Source organism: Schistocerca cancellata, chromosome 4 (assembly GCF_023864275.1).
Source record: "Schistocerca cancellata isolate TAMUIC-IGC-003103 chromosome 4, iqSchCanc2.1, whole genome shotgun sequence".
In the NCBI taxonomy this organism is placed as follows: domain Eukaryota; kingdom Metazoa; phylum Arthropoda; class Insecta; order Orthoptera; family Acrididae; genus Schistocerca; species Schistocerca cancellata.
Window position 1 is genome coordinate 828,889,123 of NC_064629.1, and position 23,065 is coordinate 828,912,187.

The 23,065-nt window shown below is 40.8% G+C and overlaps 1 protein-coding gene across 4 annotated transcripts in view; it reads left to right on the top strand.

Moving 5' to 3' along the window:
* The window catches only part of LOC126184888 (uncharacterized), a 124,381-nt gene that overhangs the window by 96,177 nt on the left and 5,139 nt on the right, over window positions 1-23,065 (top strand). For all 4 annotated transcript variants that reach the window (XM_049927517.1, XM_049927518.1, XM_049927515.1 and 1 more), the window contains 3 exons: window positions 4,722-5,412; window positions 13,966-14,111; window positions 18,791-18,864. In XM_049927517.1, coding sequence (XP_049783474.1) covers window positions 4,722-5,412; window positions 13,966-14,111; window positions 18,791-18,864 — 911 coding nt within the window. The remainder of the gene's footprint in view (window positions 1-4,721; window positions 5,413-13,965; window positions 14,112-18,790; window positions 18,865-23,065) is intronic.

Below are 23,065 nucleotides of genomic sequence, written 5' to 3' on the forward strand. Positions count from 1 at the left end.
AGTGCTAGGTCACGCAGTGGTTAAAGGAATGGCATTACATTTGTGAAGAGCATGGTTCATATCCCCATTTGGCCATCCAGATTTAGATTTTTCATGAGATCTGTAAACCACTTAAGATAAATACAGGCATAATTTGCTGGGTAACTAAAATTGATCTTTCTTCCTTCCATTTTACTGTAGGCAATCTTGCTACACGTCGTGTTTAATGCTAACTTGTGATAGCCCAATATGACTACCTACACTAAGTACCTTAGGTTCGGGCAGCTACCTGGGGCTGAATCACACATGCGGCCTACTTCACATTCTGCCCAATATTTCTTGGTAACTGTTAATAAAGATTGTCATTATTTCTCTCAATGTTTCCACTACAGAGGCAAAACAAATACAGTGTTTTTAAAAATGTGTTGAACACACAAAGTTTGTCTGTAACTCTTTTAAACTTCTCTTCAAACTAATTAATGATCTGTCAGACATAAAGAAATGTTAAATTTTGTGATAAAGAATTACACCTTTCCATCAATTCCTAGATGATTATAATTTCACGGTGTAGGCAGCATGCCTCTGTGGATTGATCTCAGTAAATACTTAACAGAAACTTTTGAAATTAATGTTTTGTGATACTTTTTAATTAGTATTATCACTGTAAAATAATCTTTTGTAATTTTAATTAATTGACTTGCATTGCACTTGAAGTACATAAAATGTATATCTTTGACTTCTTTTCACATTCCAGAGACCCCTCTGCACGTGATCCATGGAATGCGACTTATGTAATGCTTAGTGTTCCTTCTTAACTACTACTCTATTATACCCATTGTGTTAAATACAGCACTTACTTAACTGCTAACAGATTCAATCATTTCTGGAGTTAATAAAGAGGATTTTTTGGATCAATCGGCTTGAGCTACTATTTGACAAAATGCAGATTGTAGTGTTTTGCTACATGGCTTACTTTAGGGTGTTTTTATAGTCCATCTACTTTCATTTTAATTTGCAGCAATATTTTCTTCACTTAATCTTAATTTAACAACTATCATGGAATTTGTTTTATAGCTCCAGATACAATTTTTTCATAAGAGGGTAACAACATAGTCTGAGCCCATAAGGCCAATAAAATTTTCCTAGAGAACATGTCTGAATACTGTTTGTTGGTGTTTGAACATTTTTTGTGTACCTAAGTACATAGGCATAATACAGTGAACTGATGTGAAAACATAGGTATAATACAGTGAACTGATGTGAAATCATGTAGAGGAAAGATGGGATGAATTTGATTTGCTGGGAGGATTATGAGAAAGTATAGTGAATCTGTTAAACAGGCATAGTACAAAATGGCAGTGTAAATCTATTTTAGAGTACTGCTCCAATATTTGGGCTCCTGATCAAGTAGACCTGATAGAAGATTGTCCCCAGATCTATAATCTGCATCTTATCTCCAATATAAAAGAAAGGAATGGAAAGGAAAGTTGTCTGGTCACAACATGTAAGCCTACACACTATTTTATAATAATTGTACCATAGGGAACTTACATAATTTTGACTGTGTACAGAGTCATTTGGGGTACCTTGTTGACTGCAAAGTAGAACCTTGTGTGTTACAAAGAGCAATTACCTTAGGTTTTTTGCTTGGATTTAAAGGACATCGTACAACTCTGTAAAAGCCTCTCAGTTGTTAGGTGGGCGTCATGCCAAATAGAAAAATGAATGCTGAAGCAACAGATGTAAATATCCTAGTTGTATTAGGCTTAACCAGATGTGAAGGACTTTGTTCTGATGAATTCTTACTCCAGCAACTGATAGTGAACCAACGCGGGCACTTGTAATTACCACAACTTACAGCAGTTTTATTGCATTGTCGCATCTAGCACCCCAACCTGTTGAGAGCACAGCAGATTATCCTGTCTGAAAGATACTACAAAATAGTTCAATATTTGTATCAGAAAGTATTTTCAAGAAGATGTTGTAGTATTTGTTGAGTTTTGATATTTTATTTGTGCTCATAATCATATATGGTAACAATCTTAAAGGGCTGATGACCACCTAGTTGAACTAATACTGAACAACCATAACAATGGTCATCAAATTGATTCTTGTTGTATGACCATAGAACTTTCATAGAACTATAGTAGCACTTTTCCATGTAGCTGTTTGGTAACCCAAGTGACACCAGAAGCATATAGTTAGAGTTTGGGGTCACCCTGATTAGTGAGTAGTATTGAAAATGCAACCTAATTTGTTGAGGGTTTGCTATTCAAAGTAATTAAACTGCTTTAAGCTTTTCTTAATGTCCATTATTTTATTATTTGCTCTAAACAGTATGTAGTTGCTGTTTTTTTCCAAATTTTCTGTTTATGTTTTCTAGTAGCACACTTTACAAGTACCGATATTCTTCAGAAACTGTGTATTTTTGCCTCTAGACGACTGTGCATGAGTATGTACAGAATTAAGCTGCAAAATATTTGTGTATCTTAGTTATCATAGAGGTATAAAAGAGAAGTGCTTGAGTTATATACACATTTCGTTTGTTTCAGCTGGTGAAACAGGGTGAAATAGCAATAGTGAAATAAGTTATATTGATATTTACATGAGACTGTACCAGTCATGGTATTAAATATTGTGTGACTTCAAGTAGAAAATAAGGCATGCGTGATTTGCATTAAGAAATTGTTGTTGCAGCATTTTATCTTATACGAGAAATTATTTCCCCTAGGAGGATGAAATTTTCTTTATAACTGTTCCTTAACACTCAGACCACAGTATCAACTACTTGTTGCATATGAAAATGTGAGTCTTTGTTGTGGAAAAGGTAGCAACTAAATTGTTAAAAAAAGTTTATTTATTCTTTTTTTTGTATTGAACTTCACACAATCACAGGTTTTATTCATACAGTTTTCTCTTTCAACTGTAATCAACACTCATCTACACTGCCTGAAAAAAAGTGAAGCACCCAGAAGGGGAGGAGGAAACAAAGTGAACCTTCATGGGATGAGAGTGTATGTGACATTATTTCAGTAATTACAAAATAAAGTCAGATTTACAAAGAAGTTACCAATATAAGCCCACTTAAGCATTGTGACATGGCACCACCTCTGTCCTGGATGCGTGCACTGATTTGAATTGGAAGGGTGTCGTAAAGCCATTGTATCCTCTCCTCAAGCAAGCTGGCCTACAGCTGTTGTAACTGGTCCTTGATATACTGGATACAGGCGCTATACAGAGTTGACATCCAAATTGGTCTCACACACTCTAACATCGACAGGTCTAAGAATCTTGCTGGCCATTGGAGTATCTCAACATCATTCAGACAGTTCAAAGTGACACATTAGTGGACAAGCACTGTCCTGTTGAAAAATGGCACCATGATACTGAGGTAACACAAGATGACACCGGAAGTGCATGACATATTGTTGCGCAATGTGAGTTCTCTCAATCACTGCCAGCTGTGACCTGAATCATACCTGACTGCTGCTCACACCATGTCACCGGGAGTAACACCACTGTACCTCTCCAAAAGTGTTGGAAGAATGGGAGCTGTGGCCAGGTTGCAGCCATACTCACTGATGATGGTCATCTGGGGTAGCTCGAATTGCGATTCACCGCTGACCACAATGTGATGCCATTCATCAGCAGTTCGTGCTTAATGGTCATACCACCACTCCAGACGTACCCATTTATGTTGTGATGTTAACGGCTTCCTACTCATGGTACGGTAGATCTCTAATCCGGTTGCTGCTACTTTCTGACTAATGGTGCGGGACAGCACAGAATGTTGCAAAGAGTCCATTACTTGTTCTTGAATGGTAGACACAGATGTAAAAGGGTTATGATAAGCTTGACACACAGTGTGGCAGTTCTGCGTTGTGGTGGTCAGATGTAGCCAACTGGAACCTTGATGATGAGTATGCCTGCCTCACATTCCCATGTGGTCCAGCAAGGGCCATTGTCACACTGGAATGCCCCACAATTCTGGATATTGCACAAATTGACTAGCTGGCCAAATGGAGACCCCCACAATGAGGGACCCTTTAAAACTCTGTTAGATGCTGATGACACCGTCTCTCGTGAATACACGGCATATCCATGCCTTTAACAGTGATCACTCAACATCTAACGTTGTTCTCACTCCTTAAATACCATATCAGGTGAGGTAACAATACTAAACAAGAACGACACGCACTGTTGGTCATTCTACGTATCACAAAGAATTACAACTCTGTCAGTTACTTACCTGGTCGATGGTGTGTACTTGTTTGAAGTTACATTGACATCCAACCATGTCTTCCGAGTACTTACCTTTGTCAGGCAGTGCACACGTTGTGTTGCAGCACAAGGAGCTCCCTGACACTAACACATACACAATTGAGTATAACAACACACACATATCAGTGTTACGAGACTTTTTATGTTGTAACAATGGATCTGATGAAGACTGTTGATTGCAGTTGAAACTGGTAATTGTATGACTAAACATGTCTAATTGAAGAAAAGAAAAAAAATTGTATCAATCATGGAATTCTGCAAACAATAATTATGTAGGGTTTTTGTACCAAACAAATGTTCTGTTATAAACAGACATAATTTTTCCTTTAAACATAGAATATTTATTGACTGTAAAAAAAAAAAAAACTCTTTTAAAAATAAGTGTCAGTTGATTTCCAAGATTTTAAAGTATATAAGTTTCTGTTCTGGTGCTTAATATTGGTATTTTCTTGCGTTTTCAGTATTACCGATCGAAGATGATAAAAAATGTACTGTTTGGGTGTGATTCATCTGAAAAATCCTGGACATGCAAAGAGATTGTGATTTATGCCAGGAGACATGGTTATGTTCCCTACCCAAAAATAAAATTAGTTCAGGATGGATGTGAAAAGAAATATGTTAAGATTTCTGCAAGTGACAGCATGTGCTATAAATTGAGTAGGAAACAGAAAACTTTCCCGAGAAGTAGTGCAGAAAAGGATGCTCGTGCTGTGATTAACAATAAACCTGAACGTGGAAGTAAAGTGAAGAAAAATAAAATGAGTCTTGACAAAAATAAAGGTGACACCACCACTGATACAAAAAATATAGCTGTAACAGAAATCACAAAGAAAGAAACTACTTCAGTCAACAAGAATTATACTCCATTAATCAGACCAAAAAATAACCCAGCTTTGGAGTTCAAGACAAATGAAAATAAAATATTTAAAGCTGATGCAAAAAAGATGTATAAAAGTAAGAAGAAGAGATCTGAAACACAGATTAACAAAGACAATCTTCTACAGAATTTGAGAAGACTGTGTATGAAGCCGACATTGTGTGAACCAAAGAGAGTACTAGAGTTCATATATGCAAATGATGAAGATGATGATGGCTGGAATGATGATCCCAGGGATGTTGACATCCTTTCAGTGTACAATATAGCGGATGGAGGTAAGATGGTTTTAACTGTGTCAGTTGTTGTCTTTAGCATTAATCTTTGATGTAATTTGTCCTCAAACACTGATATAATTTGTCGCCGTATAGCATAACCCTTTTCTTGTGACACAAAGGTGAGCCAGACCCAGATGGAATATGCGTGGTGGATTAACAACAGTGGTCGGTGCACTAGGCAGCCCAAATGTGGTTTTAGGTGGTTACCTTGGTCATTTAGGCAAATGCTGGTCTGGTCCCCAATTTCCACTTCAGACAATATGATACACAAATGGTTTAAATACAATAGCACACAAAACAAAGTTTACACAATTCACAGACATGTGGCATGCACAATTTCTTTCCTTCAAATAACTGACAACTGTGGGAACACAAAGGGTATCTGGTAGCAAATTTAAATACTATACATTTGCCAAATCTTCTAGATGGGATTATTGTTGTGACAGTGCCACGAGATTTAAAAGTGCCGCTACATCAGTACGCGAACTCGGCGATAGAGGCGCTCCGCAGCTCGGCTGAGTGTGGGAGCGCCACCTAGCTATGAACGGGGCCAGCCACATGTCACGGCATGGCAGTTGAGTGACAGATACGGAGTTGGTAGCATGAAACCCACTATTGTTTCTACGTTTGTATATCCACGCAATTTATTAGTGATTTAAAGGTTATAACACTTTTTGGCGACGAGGTCGGATATTTTTTTTCCTGCGTTGGGGAATTGTGCATTCGTGTCTGGGCAGACATGGAACAGCTTCTGCAAGCGCTCATTGAACAATAAACACAGCTGACGGCTGCTATTCAGGCATTGTCGACGTCGCTTACTTATCGTCTGTCTTCCTCTTCTCCGCCTCCGTTCCCTCCTTACGACGAGGCCGCTGAAGACTGGGAGGATTATGAGAAGCGTTTGTGGCAACACTTTTTGGCTTTCGGCGATGTCGACGCTCCTATGTGTAAGTCGTTATTTCTATCTTGGATTTCCCCACATATCTATCAGCTGCTGTCTCAGTTAGCCCCTCTGCGGGAACCTGCCTCTGTTTCCTTCCAAGAAATGTGTGACTTATTGTCTAACTATTACCGAAAAAACACCCACGTCGTTGCCGCCCGTGTGGCGTTCTACCAGTGTCGTAAACAGCCCCATCAATCTTACCGGGCTTGGGTGGCGGAACTACACAGTCTGAGTAGGAAATGTCAGATTGTCATGGACACTCATCATGAGTCTTATGCTGATTCAGTGGTTAGGGATGCTATTCTATGGCTTGCTCCTGATAAAGAAGTTCGGCAACGTGCCCTACAACTGCCAAACCTGTCGTTGTCGGAAGTTCTAAGCATCGCTCAATCCTTTGAAGTGTCTCACGCTGCTGGCGCGCAAATAGACGCGTGGTGTGATGTAGGCGCTGTACAGTCAACTTTCGACACGGACAATTTGCCTGTTTCCCAGGAGAACGAAGATGTGGCAGCGGTTCACTCGCGTAAACAACATCGGTGTTGGGCCCCAACGCTCGCAGCGAAAACAGCAACCACAGAAACAGGTTCGTTTCGCACTTCCTTCTTGTCCACGTTGTTTCGTACAGCATGACAGTGCCGCGTGTCGAAAACGTTGGGCCACGTGTAATTCATGTAGGAAAAAAGGCCACATTGCTTCTGTGTGTCAGTCCCCTAAAGTTCCTGTCGACGAGGACGAGGCATCGGACATGGATGTTAACTGTGTGCTTTCTCAAACAAATAAGTTGTTTGTTACTGTTCGTGCTCTGGATAGAGACATTCGCATGCAAGTGGACACTGGCTCTGCAGTAACTCTCATTAATTCTCGCACGTATTTGGAGTTGGGCTCCCCTCCCTTGTCTCCAGTTACGCAAAATTTGCAAACTTATAATAAGCAGAAAATCCCTATCGTTGGCCAGTTTGATGCTTCCACTGCCTACAAGTCTGTTGTTAGGCCCCTCACGTTTTATGTGGTGGATCATGCGGGCACTGAAAACCTGTTCGGTTATGATGCTTTCCAGTTGTTCGGGTTCTCCATTGATGATGATGTGCACCTCATATCTGAGGATATTCCGTATCAACAGCTGGATGGATTGTGTTCTGAATTCTCGTCCGTGTTCTCTGCTGGTCTGGGTCGTGCCAAGGATTTTGAAGCCCACATTACTCTTAAACCCACAGCTCGCCCTAAGTTTTTCCGGGCATGCCGTATTCCGATGGCGTTGCGTGCACCTGTCAAGGCTGAGATAGACAGGTTAACAGCTTCCGGGATTCTCCTTCCTGTTACCTCCAGCGGATGGGCATCGCCAATCGTGGTGGTTTCTAAACCAAACGGGAGTCTGCGATTGTGTGGCGATTTTAAAGCCACTGTCAATGCTCAGAGCCTCATTGACACTTATCCTCTTCCCCATCCTGAGGAGTTATTTACCAAGCTCGCTGGGGGCCAGTTCTTTTCCAAACTTGACTTATCGGAGGCGTACCATCAGTTGCCGTTGGATGCGTCTTCCAAGGAATTTCTCGTCATCAACACTCCTTGTGGGTTGTATCAGTACCAGCGGTTACCATTTGGTGTCGCTAGTGCGCCGGCCATTTTTCAGCGGATTTTTGGAAGAGCTCACGGCTTCCGTTCCTGGCTGCATCAACTACCTGGATGACTTTGTTGTCACGGGCGCCTCCACTGAGGAGCACCTTCGCAATTTGCGTTCCCTATTTCGGGTTCTGCATTCGGCTGGGTTGAAGTGCAATCTGGACAAGTCACAGTTCTTCCAACCCTCCATTGTGTATCTTGGTTTCTACTTGTCCCGTGGGTGTATACGTCCTCTACGTCAGCACGTTGCGGCCATTACCGCCCTACCCCGGCCGTCTACGGTCAAAGAACTTCAGGCGTTTCTAGGCAAGATTGTTTATTATCACAAATTCATTCTATCCGCGGCGGCGGTGGCTCATCCTCGGCATCAGCTGTTACGCAAAAACGTTCCTTTCTGTTGGTCCGACGAGTGTGAGCAGGCTTTTGTCCGCCTGAAGGCTCATTTGCAGTCGGCGCCTTGTCTTGCCACATTCCGTCCGGGTCAGCACTTGGTTCTGGTGACTGATGCGTCACAGTATGGCCTAGGGGCTGTTCTCGCCCATCGGTATGAGGATGGGTCAGAACGACCCATCGCCTATGCTTCCAAGACCCTCAACGATGCCCAACGGCGTTACTCTCAAATCGAAAAGGAGGCGCTCGCTATCATTTGTGCTCTAAAAAAGTTCAGCGTTTTTTTTTATGGTTCTAAGTTTCACCTCATCACCGACCACAAGCCGCTGGTCTCTCTGTTCAGCCCCTCGGCGTCGCTTCCGGATAAGGCAGCTCACCACCTGCAATGTTGGGCCTTATTCTTGTCTCGTTTTCACTATGAGATTCACTATCGCCCCACGGCCCAGCACGCCAACGCTGACGCGTTGTCGCGTTTGCCGATGGGCCCCGACCCGGTTTTCGATCGAGATGAACTACTCTGTTTCCACATTGATGAGGCAGAACGTCGTGCGGTCGAGGGTTTTCCGCTTACAGGTTCGCAGGTCGCGTCGGCTACTGCGCGGGACCCGGTCCTGCATCAGGTGATCGGTTTTGTTCAACGGGGTTGGCCGGACAGGACCAAGGGCCGGGCATCGGATCCCCTTCGCAACTACCTTGCCTTGCGCCTTCGTCTGTCTGTTCGTGAGGGTGTTGTTGTTCTGGCCACGGATGGCGCATCTCCACGGGTCGTGGTGCCAGCTTCTCTTCGCAAAGATGTTCTCAAACTGTTGCATGAAGGCCATTGGGGGATTTCTCGGACTAAGTCCCTGGCCTGTAGGCATGTTTATTGGCCCGGTATCAATTCGGACATCACCCACATGGTCGCTGCGTGTGGTCAGTGTGCTCAACAACTGGCTGCACCCCGTACAATGCCCTCTCCTTGGCCTGATCCGGCGCAGCCATGGGAACGGGTGCACGCTGACTTTGCCGGCCCCTTCCTCGGCACTTATTGGCTACCGTTGATTGACGCCTTCTCGAAGTTTCTGTTTGTTGTTCGATGTCCGTCGCCCACCACTGCGGCGACGACGCTGGCTTTGTCCAAAATCTTTGCGCTAGAAGGTCTTCCATCCACGATTGTCACGGACAACGGCCCTCAGTTCTCTTCGCAGGCCTTCCGTGATTTTTGTACGGGACAAGGGATTCATCATGTTCCAGCACCGCCCTTCCATCCCCAATCGAATGGGGAGGTCGAGCACTTTGTCCGCACTTTCAAAAGCCAGATGAAAAAATTCCTTACTGATTTTTCTACCGATGACGCTCTGTTGCAATTTCTGAGTTCTTATCGCTTCACGCCTCTGGGTGATTGCAGCCCTGCTGAACTCTTGCATGGCCACCAACCACGCACTCTCCTGCACCTGCTTCACCCTGTCAGGCCTAGTACTGTATCCCCTAGTGCGGGAAAATACTCGGTGGGCGCCGACGTGTGGGCACGAGGGTATGGATCTCGCCCTAAATGGATCCCAGGGGTGGTCAAGGCTCTTCGCGGCCGCTGGCTTTGTGAAATACGTACGGACGACGGCATGGTTGTTCGCCATTACGACCAGATGCGCCCACGAGTGGTGGCCACGCCGGTGCCACCGCCCCTTCTTTCGCCTCCACCGGCCTGCGAAGCCCGTCCTGTCACTGCTGCCGATCTCCCGTGCGTGTTGCTGCAGCCAACGTCGCTGCCGCTTCCAAGTATGCCGGAACCGGCCCCAGTCCCGACGCCGCCTTCTCTGGGACCCATCTCGCTGGAGCATACCCTCAGGTCCACGACACCTATGGAGGCTGCTCCGGAGTTTTCACCCATCATCTCGTCCAGGAGTCACGTTCCACGCACAAGCTTCCGTCCTGGACATTTTCGACCATATTCTCGTGTTTCTCCGCGGGATCTTCTCGGGGTCTTCCAAGAGGCCATGGATGTCTCCGCACTGTCCGTGTCTCCAAGGAAGTGAGTTTTTTTTTTTTTCAAGGGGGGGAAAAGTGTTGTGACAGTGCCACGAGATTTAAAAGTGCCGCTACATCAGTACGCGAACTCGGCGATAGAGGCGCTCCTCAGCTCGGCTGAGCGCGGGAGCGCCACCTAGCTATGAACGGCGCCGGCCCCATGTCACGGCACGGCAGTTGAGTGACAGATACGGAGTTGGTAGCATGAAACCCACTATTGTTTCTACGTTTGTATATCCACGCAATTTATTAGTGATTTAAAGGTTATAACAATAATGCCAATGAAAAAAATATAAAGAAATAATTTGTCTGCACTACCATTTATACCCAAAATTTTTCTCTGTGTTATACAGAAAGAGATCTCATATCCGGTTTCTTATCCTAAACTAATTCTTTTTTCTGTATCCATAACGTGTGAGATAGAAAATCATATTAACTAAAAAGACAGACCTGACTCCAACTATTATATTGAAACCACAAAAGTAAAAGTAGCAATACTAGTCACACAATTATTTATTCTGCATTTTTAATGATAATTTCATTGAATTATTATTTCTTGTTTCATAGTTAAGTATGTTTGTGACAAGGTTACTATTATTTAGTTCATTTAAGAAAAATGTTATTGTCAGCCATCAAGGAAACATAGATATTGCTGGTTACCCAAATGAGTACAGCCCATTCCATTTAGATCAGGGCTGGCCATGGTGTGTCAAACTTCACATGTGCAGGCCAAGTCCCAGCCTGTCACTCGGCTTTGCTCAGTCCTTCTCAGAAATACTCGAACAGTGTGACATTCCATTTAGCATTCCAGTGTGGCATTTTTTCGTTAACATAACTCACCTCAGTTCAGCAGAATTGTGGCATCAGCACTTTTACCCTTCGTCATTTGTTCATAGTGTGGAGGATGTTAATAGGTCCAGTGGCTGTTTGCACAAAAAGGGCCAGTCATAGATCTGTCATCACAATCATTTAAAAATGAATGGTAATGACAGAAGAGAGTGATGAGAATTCTCAATTTGAATAAGCAATGGGTACTGCATATTAGCTCGAAGTGACATTACAAAGTCGTGCAGAAAGAATCTAAAGATTTAGTTGACTATGGAAGAGCAGAAAATTACAATGATTGATAGACCGGATTCATTGTTCTGCACATCAAGAAGTACTTTGTGTTAAATTTGTAGCCAAGGAGCACGTGAAGAAATTGGTGGCGTGAACAGTAAAATTTCTGAAGATGCACACACTTTCCATTGTCAGTTGCAACAGTTTTCAATGAAACTGAATGAAGAGCGTGGAGACTTCATATATCACTGCAAAATACATTGGTTAATTCAAGGAGCATGCCTTGAATGATTTTTCGATTTAAAACTTGCTATTGTTGAATTTATGAAGGACAAGGGAGTGCAGGAACGAAAATTGAACATCCAGAATGGATTGCGGGCTTTGCATTTTAAGTGGACTTGACTGTACACTGCTCACAGTAAGACAATGGAAGGTAACTTGTTCTTGATTTGATGGGAATGCATTTAAAAAGAAAATCACATTGTAAAAGAGACACATTCTGACAAAGACAGTCCAGTTCCCTAAGCTCACTGATGTTAAAGAAAATGTGAGGTTTGAAACATTCATTGTGGCCTTGAAAGAATTACAAGGATAGTTTCCTCAATGTTTTCAGGACACTGCCAATTTTACATATGTTTTAAAGCTATTTTTGCGACCCTTAGCCGTTTCAGTTGAAAACACCCCTGTGCATGTGCAGATGTAGCTATTTGATTTGCAAGGTAATTCCTGTTTTAAAGACAAATACCTTTAACGTTAACATTGCTTTCCTGAGTTAGAGTTTCTGTGTCTCCATAATGAGGTTGCAAAAGTGCTACAATATTTAAATTAACATATGTGGGAAATATATATATGAAACTAAATAAGTTGCAATTATGTGCCAACCTAAGAGAGAAAATCTGTCAAATTGTCTGTGTCTGTCCGTATGCTAACAATTTGTAACAAAAAAATTATGTCTTCAACGGTCAGACCATGAGCACTCCGGAGAAATGATGCATAGAGCATAAGCATCACACATGCTTAAAACAACAAAGCAAATTTGCAATTTTAGAACATTATCTTGATAAAAGTTATCTGATGGAATATAATAACACAAAGATTCAGTTACTGGGATTATGTTAGTAAAGAAGTTGTTGAGATTCAATTAGCAAATGGCCTTCTAATTAGACAGATGTTTTTACCTGAATTTTGCCTGGAATCCTGCTCTCCCTCTGGTCATGTTGTTAATTAGTATTTCACAGTCAGTTATGCCAATGCTGGTTGTCTGATTGTGTGGTGGTAGTAGTTGTTCACAGTGTGTTGTCCTCCTGCATACAATGTCTTTTGTATCTAGTTGACATACCCCACCCACAGATGGTTTAAGTTACCTTGTACAGTGAACTCTCATTTCATTTGTGCCCTGAAAGTAATTGGGTGTTCACCTGTCAAAATATCGACAGTTATCAAGAACATTAAATGGCTGCATAGCCAAAGATATCTAAGTTTTCCATGGTATTTGTGGTGACTTGTGACAGATACGGATCCATCATAACAACTTAACACATTCTCAAAATGAGTATTAAGTGGTTATAATAGAAGGAAACATTCCACATAGGAAAAATATACCTAAAAACAAAGATGATGTGACTTACCAAATGAAAGTGCTGGCAGGTCGACAGACACACAAACGAACACAAACATACACACAAAATTCAAGCTTTCGCAACAAACTGTTGCCTCATCAGGAAAGAGGGAAGGAGAGGGAAAGACGAAAGGATGTGGGTTTTAAGGGAGAGGGTAAGGAGTCATTCCAGTCCCGGGAGCGGAAAGACTTACCTTAGTGGGAAATGGTAAGGTAAGTCTTTCCGCTCCCGGGACTGGAATGACTCCTTACCCTCTCCCTTAAAACCCACATCCTTTCGTCTTTCCCTCTCCTTCCCTCTTTCCTGATGAGGCAACAGTTTGTTGCGAAAGCTTGAATTTTGTGTGTATGTTTGTGTTCGTTTGTGTGTCTGTCAACCTGCCAGCACTCTCATTTGGTAAGTCACATCATCTTTGTTTTTTGAGTATTAAGTGGGACATTTATAAAAGCTATTCCAGTTCAAAGAGGAAAGACAAGCGTGATACCCTTTTGTGAAATCAAGATAGTATTTTGGAGTTTGTTTTCACCAGTTGAATTGGAAAGCCCTTTGCTTGGACGATGAAATGCTATTTTGATTCTAACAAACTCAAATTATTTGTTCACATGTTATCCCAACTTTAAGACCCCACCTTCTTCAGGGAGGAGAGGTCCCACATATGTAGAGGACATTCCCACGTGAGCATCTCTGTGAAAGTTTTCCTACAGGTTGCATAAAACTCACAGCTAGGAGTTACAGCCATTTTTAATTTTTGTACATAATTTCTTAGTGTATTGATATTGTTCTGCTTCAAAGCTACTGAAAAAAGCACTGGACAACTAATTTGAAATGCACACATGGGAAACTGCAGAAATTTGTTATTCAGGTCTGTCTCCTATAACAACTTGTACAGTAAACTTGATCATTTTTATTTTTTGGCAGGAGACTCTTTGAGTGAAGATATACTGGAAGTGGATAATGACCGTGCACAGCTGTGCCACTTTGTCCGAAAAAGTTTGAAGTGGCTTAGTCTTTGGCATGGTCCAGAACCAAATCACTATACAGTACCAGAAATCTTAATAGCAATTGTAAGTACCAAATATAATTTACCATTTGGAAATGTAGATGTTTGAACTGAAATAGCATGAATGCACGTTTGCATTGTATCAAGGAAAGGAGATAGGATCATCAAATAACAGCTCATTCTTTACTTTTATGAGCCCCTGTCAATATATGATTAACTAGTACAATGGGAAAATTGTTAATGTATAATGCTTTTGATAGCAATTTTTATGTACTCAAGTAATAGGTGGACATCAAGTACCATATTTACTCGAATCTAAGCCGCACCTGAAAAATGAGACTCGAAATCAAGGAAAAAAAATTTTCCCGAATCTAAGCTGCACCTGAAATTTGAGACTTGAAATTCAAGGGGAGAGAAAAGTTTTAGGCCGCACCTCCAGATCGAAACAAAGTTGGTCCATTGTAATATGAGACACAATTTAGGTCGAATGAATGATGATACAGCTGCAGTAGTTTGGTTCGAGTCGTAAGCTTAGCAGTTAAGCTTTACCAGGTAGCCATTGCTATGCGTCAGGTGCTCCGTCCGTATTTATACGGGTGCCCTTCCTTTTTCACGTGCTTCGTCTGGTTTGATTTGATTGCTTATTTTTCTTTGATCTGATAAGTGCCGTTCTCTTTGTTATAGGTGTTTACATCACTCTAAGCTGAAAATGTGTTATTGTACTGTGTCATGCATTGTTTGTCGCATTCTGATAATGAGTGTTTACGGCCTGTCGCTGCTCGCGGCATGGCTTGCTTTTGTGCGCGCTACCGCTGCTTACAATAAAAAAAAAAGAGAGGAACTCTCTCATAAGCAAAACAATAGCAAGAGACTGATATTTGTTGTTACTTACACTGCTGCTTTCCTTGATTATGATCAACAAGAACCCAATAATAGACTGTGTATGATAGATGGTGTGAACGAGAGTTTAGGGAAAATTTTTCTCCATTTGAAAATCTTTGCAGACGCCTCTTCAGTACATTACATTCTGCACAGAAATTGAGTCATCTTAGATTTAAAAATCTAATCAATTGTCGTGCTTCATTTCTGGCTGTATCACTATTAGGCATAAGAATAATATGAATATAAACATGACACGATATGCATATTTTTCTGCGTTTGCGGTTCGTAGTTTATTAGGCAGATGGGATTTAAATGAGATAGCAGGAAACACGAAACAATACATGGCAAAATGTTTATATTCGTATTATTTTTATGGTGAAGAGAATACTGCATGTGATTGACAATTCATAAAAGTTCCTATTAGCAACCATCTCTTCTCACAGGTAGGAAAAAATTCAGAACGTAGAGTTGGCCATATTGACAAACATCCCGAATAGTCTTGCCAGTCGGATCGGATTTTCATAATAAATTGAAATGCTGCTGCATTCGAAGATGAACAATACGGAATTTGTATTTACTTCGTTGGATAATGTATGAAAATGCAGTGGTCGAAACTTGAGGTGGAGAAAAAAGCTCGTCTTCCACCTTTTTTTTTTTTAATTTATTTACTGACGCAGAGGTTTTGACGCCAGTATTTATCTTTGTGCCTGCAAAGCATGTCTATGTAACGCTACATATATTCGACGGCAGAAGTTAGTTGTGGCGGCACCTACCGACATTTTTCAGAACTTCTGCTTACTTTGCACTCGATTATAAGCCGCAGGTGGTTTTTTGGATTGCAAAAACCGGGATATAAAGTGCGGCTTAGATTCGAGTAAATACGGTAGCCCTCTAGTTTCATTTTTGCACTGTATGTACAGTTATATTGTATGTTTCATTCATTCATCTCCTATTATAATAAGTATAGAAATAATAAAATTAAAATTACTATAACATGTTCAAAAGTCCTAGTACATGCAGCCAGAAACAACTTTTATCTAAATCTCACTGTTGTTGGCCGGCCGGTGTGGCCGAGCGGTTCTAGGCGCTTCAGTCTGGAAACACGCGACCGCTACGGTCGCACGTTCGAATCCTGCCTGGGGCACGGATGTGTGTGATGTCCTTAGGTTAGTTAGGTTTAAGTAGTTCTAAGTTCTAGGGGACCGATGACCTCAGATGTTAAGTCCCGTAGTGCTCAGAGCCATTGGAACCATTATGATGCAGAATTTCTGCCCAGTACTTATTTTCAGGAGGTGAAAAGTTTAGTACTGCTGGTAGACACACATAAAAGTAAAAGTGATACACTACTTAGCTTTCAGAGCTAATAGTTCCTTCATCAGTGAGGGGAGAGGGGTAAGGGCAGTACTCAGACCCCACAGCGAGAGACACCCACCTGTCGTGAGGATGAGGCTTGCAGTTTGATGTTGTGGAGTTCGTTATGCTAAATGAAACATCAGTATTTACACACACGTAATATTACTATTTAGGTACACTCCCAGAGGCACTTAGTCTTGTACAGCCTCCTCTGTCCATTTTACCGTTTAGATGCTGTATGTATATGAAGTTTTTCTAACAGCCCTCATTACCTAGGTCCACGTAATGTGTTTTTTTATCCCCCTGACATGTGTACTTCTAGCCTGGGGATGTCAAATTAAGAGAGTATGAGATCCTAGAAAGGTTTAAATAAACAAATAAACTATGCAGAAAAGATGGACCGTGTAGACTGTTGCACAGTTCAAACATTTTGCATGGTGGTGCTTTATGAGCAGTGAACAGTATGAGTATATGTAGTTCCTCACTAGTTTGTGACATTTTAGGTTGACTGGTTATGGATTGGTTCTCACATCTGTGATTGTTGATTGAAAGTGTGGTCATATTGTTGTAGCAGTGTAGTTTATTGCTAAGTTCTTTATATATTGTGTGCAGTTTCTCCTGTTATTTCTGACTGATTCAGGTCAGATCTATTTTTGTTGTTTTTCTCCCCTGGCTACATAGTACATGTTGAATTAAGACTGCAGTGATCAAAATCTTCTGTCAAAAGTTCTGGGTTTCAGTTATGTTCCGCGTCATTAATTTTGGTTGTGATTGCCGTAACACGTTTTTCACTTTTGTAAAGTTTTTGAAAATAAATTTATTTTCTGATTGATCAGCATATGTAAGAACTTCACAGATTTTAATTTTTCTGTAAATTGGAACACTTTGGTGCTCTTAAAGCTTAAAATATGTGGGAAAACTGTAACAAGGATCTATCAATTACCGTATTTACTCGAATCTAAGCTGCACTTTTTTTCCGGTTTTTGTAATCCAAAAATCCGCCTGCGGCTTAGAATCGAGTGCAAAGCAAGCGGAAGTTCTGAAAAATGTTGGTAGGTGCCGCCACAACTAACTTCTGCCGTCGAATATATGTAGCGCTACACAGACATGCTCTGTAGGCACAAAGATAAATACTGGCGCCAAAACCTATGCGTCAGTAAATAAATTAAAAAAAAGGGTACGATGAGCTTTTTTTTCTCCGCCCCGAGTTTCGACCACTGCATTTTCATACATTATCCAACGAAGTAAATACAAATTCCGTATTGTTCATCTTCGAATGTATTTAGAATTTCAATGTACTACGAAAATCCGACTGGCAAGACTGTTTGGGATGTTTTTCAATATGGCCAACTCTACATTCTGAATTTTTTCCTACCTGTGAGAAGAGATGGTTGCTAATAGTAACCTGATGAAATGTGAATCACAAGCAGTATTCTCTTCACCATTCACCATAAGAATAATACGAATATAAACATTTTGCCATGTGTTCTTCCGTGTTTGTTGCTATCTCATTTAAATCCTGTCTGCCTAATAAACTACGAAACTAGAGTGAGACAACAGCAAACGCGGAAGAATACACTTATCGTGTCATGTTTATATTCTTATTATTCTTAGCCTAATAGTGATACAGTCAGAAATGAACCACGGCAACTGACTAGATTTTTAAATCTAAGATGACTAATTTCTGTGCAGAATTTGATGTACTAAAGAAGTGGCCGCAAAGATTTTCAAACGGAGAAAAATTTTCGCCTAACTCTCGTTCAAAACATGTTCTATCATACGCAGCCTATTATTTGGTTCTTGTTGATCATTCTCAAAGAAAGCAGCAGTGTAAGTAAACAACAAATAGCAGTCTCTCGACATTGCTTAGCTAATTAGACGATTCGCCTCTTTTTAGCTGTAAGCGGCGGTAGCGCGCACAAAAGCAAGCCATGCCGCGAACGGCGACAGCCTGTAAACACGCACTATCAGAATGCGACAAACAATGCATGACACAGTACAGTGATGCATTTTCAGCTTAGAGTGACGTAAACACCTATAACAGAGAAAACGGCACTTATCAGATCAAACAAAATAAGCAATCGATTCAAACCAGACGAAGCACGTGAAAAAGGAAGGGTACCCGTATAAATACGGACGGAGCGCCTGACGCATAGCAATGGCTACCTGGTAAAGCTTACGACTCGAACCAAACTACTGTAGCTGTATCGTCATTCATTCGACCTAAATTGTGTCTCATATTACAATGGACCAACTTTGTTTCGATTTGGAGGTGCGGCCTAAAACTTTTCTCTCCCCTTGAATTTCGAGTCTCAAATTGCAGGTGCGGCTTAGATTCGGGAAATCTTTTTTTCCTTTGTTTCGAGTCTCATTTTTCAGGTGCGGCTTAGATTCGAGTGCGGCTTAGATTCGGGTAAATACGGTAACTACTGACTTTGCAATAAGGCTCTACATACTATGTAACTGTATTTCTCTCGTATATAAGAAAGTGTAATGTTTCTTCTCCAGGCTGCAGAATTATTTATGGAGGATATTTTTAGGAGAACACTGGATGTAGCATGGAACCACTATGATCCAAAGGGGTATGTATTCTTTGTTAAAAGAAATTTATTCTTTTTCTTTTGATGAAAATCACTTACTCTCTTTCTTAAGGAACAAGTACCTATACATATTTTCACTCCCATCTTCCTTGTTTCATATACACAAATTAAATCTAATACACACATCTTCTTATGTGGAAATTTATATCTCTCTGTACATGCACCTTACCCAGGAGCTCAGTATCCACCAACTTTACTGTTGCTGTTGGCCAGTTAATAGCAAGTAAAGGCATAATAGCGGAGCTTATGTAGACAGTGTAGAATGTTGTGTGCACTGTGTTTGAAGTAAGAATGGCTGAATAAACTTTAATGGCTTCATTCTCATATCCAGTTACAACTTTCCTTGTACCGTTTGACAATGTTCCAAATGACATCAAAAATATAAAGTAATTTGTGCAAAGAATGTTGTACCTTTAGTCCACTTTTATTTCAATGACAGCTGCTGGCACTTGTTGAAACACACAAATGGATTGAATGCCACAACAAAGTGCAGGGACATTTTGTAAATTACATTATTGCTTGGTTCAGTGTATTCAGTTCAGTTCTTAATTCACCATTGACCACATACAGTGGAATAGGTTTAGATATTATATATTTAATAAATAACAATTTTTGCAGAGGAGGTCTTTGATTTAATGCCACATATTTTAAAATATCTTAGAAACTAATTTCAGTAACATTTATTTCAATTAGTTCTGCTGTCTTATAAAATGGATGTTTCAGTAACCACTCATAAGTCTTAGCTTTGAAAGTATTATAGGGCAAGGACCAAGCAAATATTTTAAGTTTATCAAAAAGTTATAAGCTTGTTATTTTATGTGAGTTTATAGTCTTTGTCACTCTGTGTCTTGGAATATATAAGTCCAGTTTGCCTCTAATGTTGTGGAAGTGTATATTCTCTCTGGTTTAGAACTCACTTAAGTTGCTTTTGACACAAGGAAATATTGTATAGATGTGTAGGATACAGTGGACCTGTAGCTGTAGTTCATTTTTCACAACTGATATATGATCTGTGTCAACTCTATTGCACATATTATGTTTCAGTGGCAACAAAACAGTTAGTATGCCTGATTGTATATTGAACATCTAGCTTCATGCTTTTGAACATGATCTTTTCTGAGTTGGTTAAGTGATGATTGTCTCTGATGATGTGCTACTAATGTAAAATGCCATGCTGTGCTACTATACTTAGTGCATATGCTCTGGTTTTGTGGATTATTGTATGTGGCATCCTTTGCTGAGATTCAGTTACTACTGAATAGAACGATCCCAAAATCCTATCGACAGACTTTCAGAGGTTGTTGATCACAGATGCTATTTGAGGGTTTTGGTTGTGCACAATAAATTGTCTGTTACATTTTATGTACAGTGTAAATTCTTTTCTTATTTGTGTTGTCCTTGAACTTAAAAAATTTGACTAACACATAGCTGTTCTTTGCATTTTACAATTATGTGATGTAATTATTCTTTCTTGTTCTGTTGAATAAATTATATTTTCACGACACTTGTTGACCCCTGTTGTGTCACACTTCTTGGACACAGATGGCTAGTAATAATACAGTTCATTAGACCACTCTGAATAATTAGTACTATATTAATGAAAACCAAACTGATCTTTGCTCGCCAGGCTTGGCTGGAGCTATGAAACTGCATACATGGGCTTGTGGTTCAGAACACACTAAATGAGTCACAATTATTGAGTGGTGAATTGATGTAAGTTCAGATTGGCCGTATTGTGGTTATACTAGTCAGTAGAAAGTGCAAGTACGTAGACACTTGTTGACATAGATGTGATAGCGTTGGTGCATATGGACAGTTCACAGGAGATGTTAGTCTCTTCATTTCCTGATAGCTGATATGGGCTGTGACACGCCAAGTAGGTAGCACGGCAATGTTACTCTGACAGGAACTTCCTGGAAGTAGGCAGGATCTGATTTCGAACAGAACTGCTCTCCTGGCCTCTGGTGACACTAATTTGGGGCAGAGGCATGATGGTGACACCTCGGAAGTACGGGAGGCTCCTTCCTAGCATCTCATTGGGGCCTTGTGATACTGCTTTGCTGTGCAGTATCTCTGTAATGGTCAATACTTCTTGCGCCACTCTTGATACCTGACAACACGGCAACCACAAGTTTCTGAATCACATGCTTCAATGATTACACTGCTTGGTGGAAAAATTGAATCACATGCCAGAACAATAAAATGCATCTTACATAAGTTTTCGTGTCAGCCTTGCTGCACAGAACTACTCGTAAACAACCGTGTTATGTAAACATTACTTGCCATTAAAAACAGACAGAATGTTGCAAGCACCGACTTACTAGTGGCAAACATTGTTCTTAGTCAGATTGCAGTGAACCCCCCTCCCCCCAGCTCACCCCCCCCCCCCCTCCCCCTCTCCTGCTTTCGTCATATAATACAGTACTGTGGTTTGTCCAACTTGAGAGCCAACTTATCCTGCCCCACATCACCTGGGATGAAACTAAATATAGGTATGTGGTGGCTGCACCTAACGAACGAATAGCTGTGGAAGTGGAATTCTTCCTAGCTTTGCCACCAAGCACTAAACTGTGGTTACATGGTGTTCAGAGAGACACAGAACATCTATTACTTAAAGTTTTCCACATCTTCTAGGCATACAAGGAGGTCATCTATCTTGTTTTTAAATCCCCTAATATTCTGATGGAACAAATTTTTCTGAAAGCCATTATATATATTATAATCCTGTTTTTTTTCTAATTTCTTTCCAGACTGATTGTCTACAGACTGACTATAACCTAAAAATTTGTCCCTCTGGCTCCAGTAATCACAGGGATTTTGTCTTGTGTGCTTATGATCCTCCTTACACTTCCTACAAGATGCTCAGTTAATCTGTCCTTACCCTCATATTCAACTGCAGCCTGTGATTTGTGTATCCCCATCTCCCAATTGCAGCAACAGGCACAGTGTAAATATGACACCATGTTTCTGCAAAAGTAATCCACACAGCTCTTTTTTATGTCTGACAGCTGTGTTAACACAGGTCTGATCACGCCACTGCAGAACCTCCATAAACCCCACAAATATGTCTGCTGTTGCTGCTCTTGTTTCTAAGTTGCTAGCCAGACTGTTTCCTGCAAAATTTTTGCACAAAGCCACTATGTTCTCTGTCACATGGCTAAGCTTGACTCTAGATTTCACAGTGCTTGTGAACTAATCTTCTAAATCTACCACTTTTTTTAGCATTTGGTCTACACCTATCATATGACTGCTACCCAGAAGTGGGACTCTCTTCTTTCTGCTTGATGTTTTATCAACCTAGCAATAAAGTTGTTCCCATGAGTCTGCTGCTCTCTACTTTTCTCAAAAACTGGTTGAGGCTCTTATCCTATTTCAGGCGACAAGTCAAACTGATTGCTAATTGGGATTTGAAATTTGATTTCTGAGGTGTCCTTCATTTGCTTATTGCTCGTTACCATCTCCCAGCTCCCACAGTCTCTTTTTTCCCCTTCAACTTATCTCTTTGAAAATACACCATTTCTCTTTATGCTTGAAGGGCACAAATCTTTCTTCCCTGTTCCATGATCCTCTTGTCTTCACTACAAAATTTATTACTTTGTGGGATATTTCCTCATCTGTTACTTAACTGGGTTCCCCATTACAGTCACATCTGCATGGAAAATAAGATAAAGGCAACCACTCACCTATAGCGGATTGATGCATGGCACACAGTAAAGGAAAGCAGAAAACAGCATTCACACCAGCTTTTGAGCACTGTTTCTTTTTCCAGATATAGTACACACATTCCTACACACAACAACACAGTGGCCCAAACACACACTCTGTGGTTGCCTTTCACGTATTTTACGTATTTCTCTACCCAGGAATTCCCATAATTATTATACAATAACATCTGTGAAACATCAACCCGCTGTTGTGATGTGTTTCTCCAATACTAACTAACCTGTGGCAACATCCACATTAGTCACTTGATGCTATCTTTACAGCAAAATAAAAAGCAGTAACACACACTTACACTGTTATAAAGTAGTAATCAGTGAAAACTTGTCTTTTGTCTAACTTGTAGGTGACAGGCAAATGTAAAGGAGGAGGTGAATATGGAAGTAAAATTTTTAGTCTTCCTTATCCATGCACAAGGGATCCTACCCCTCAAGACAAAGTTGAAGCTATTTCTTAATTTCTG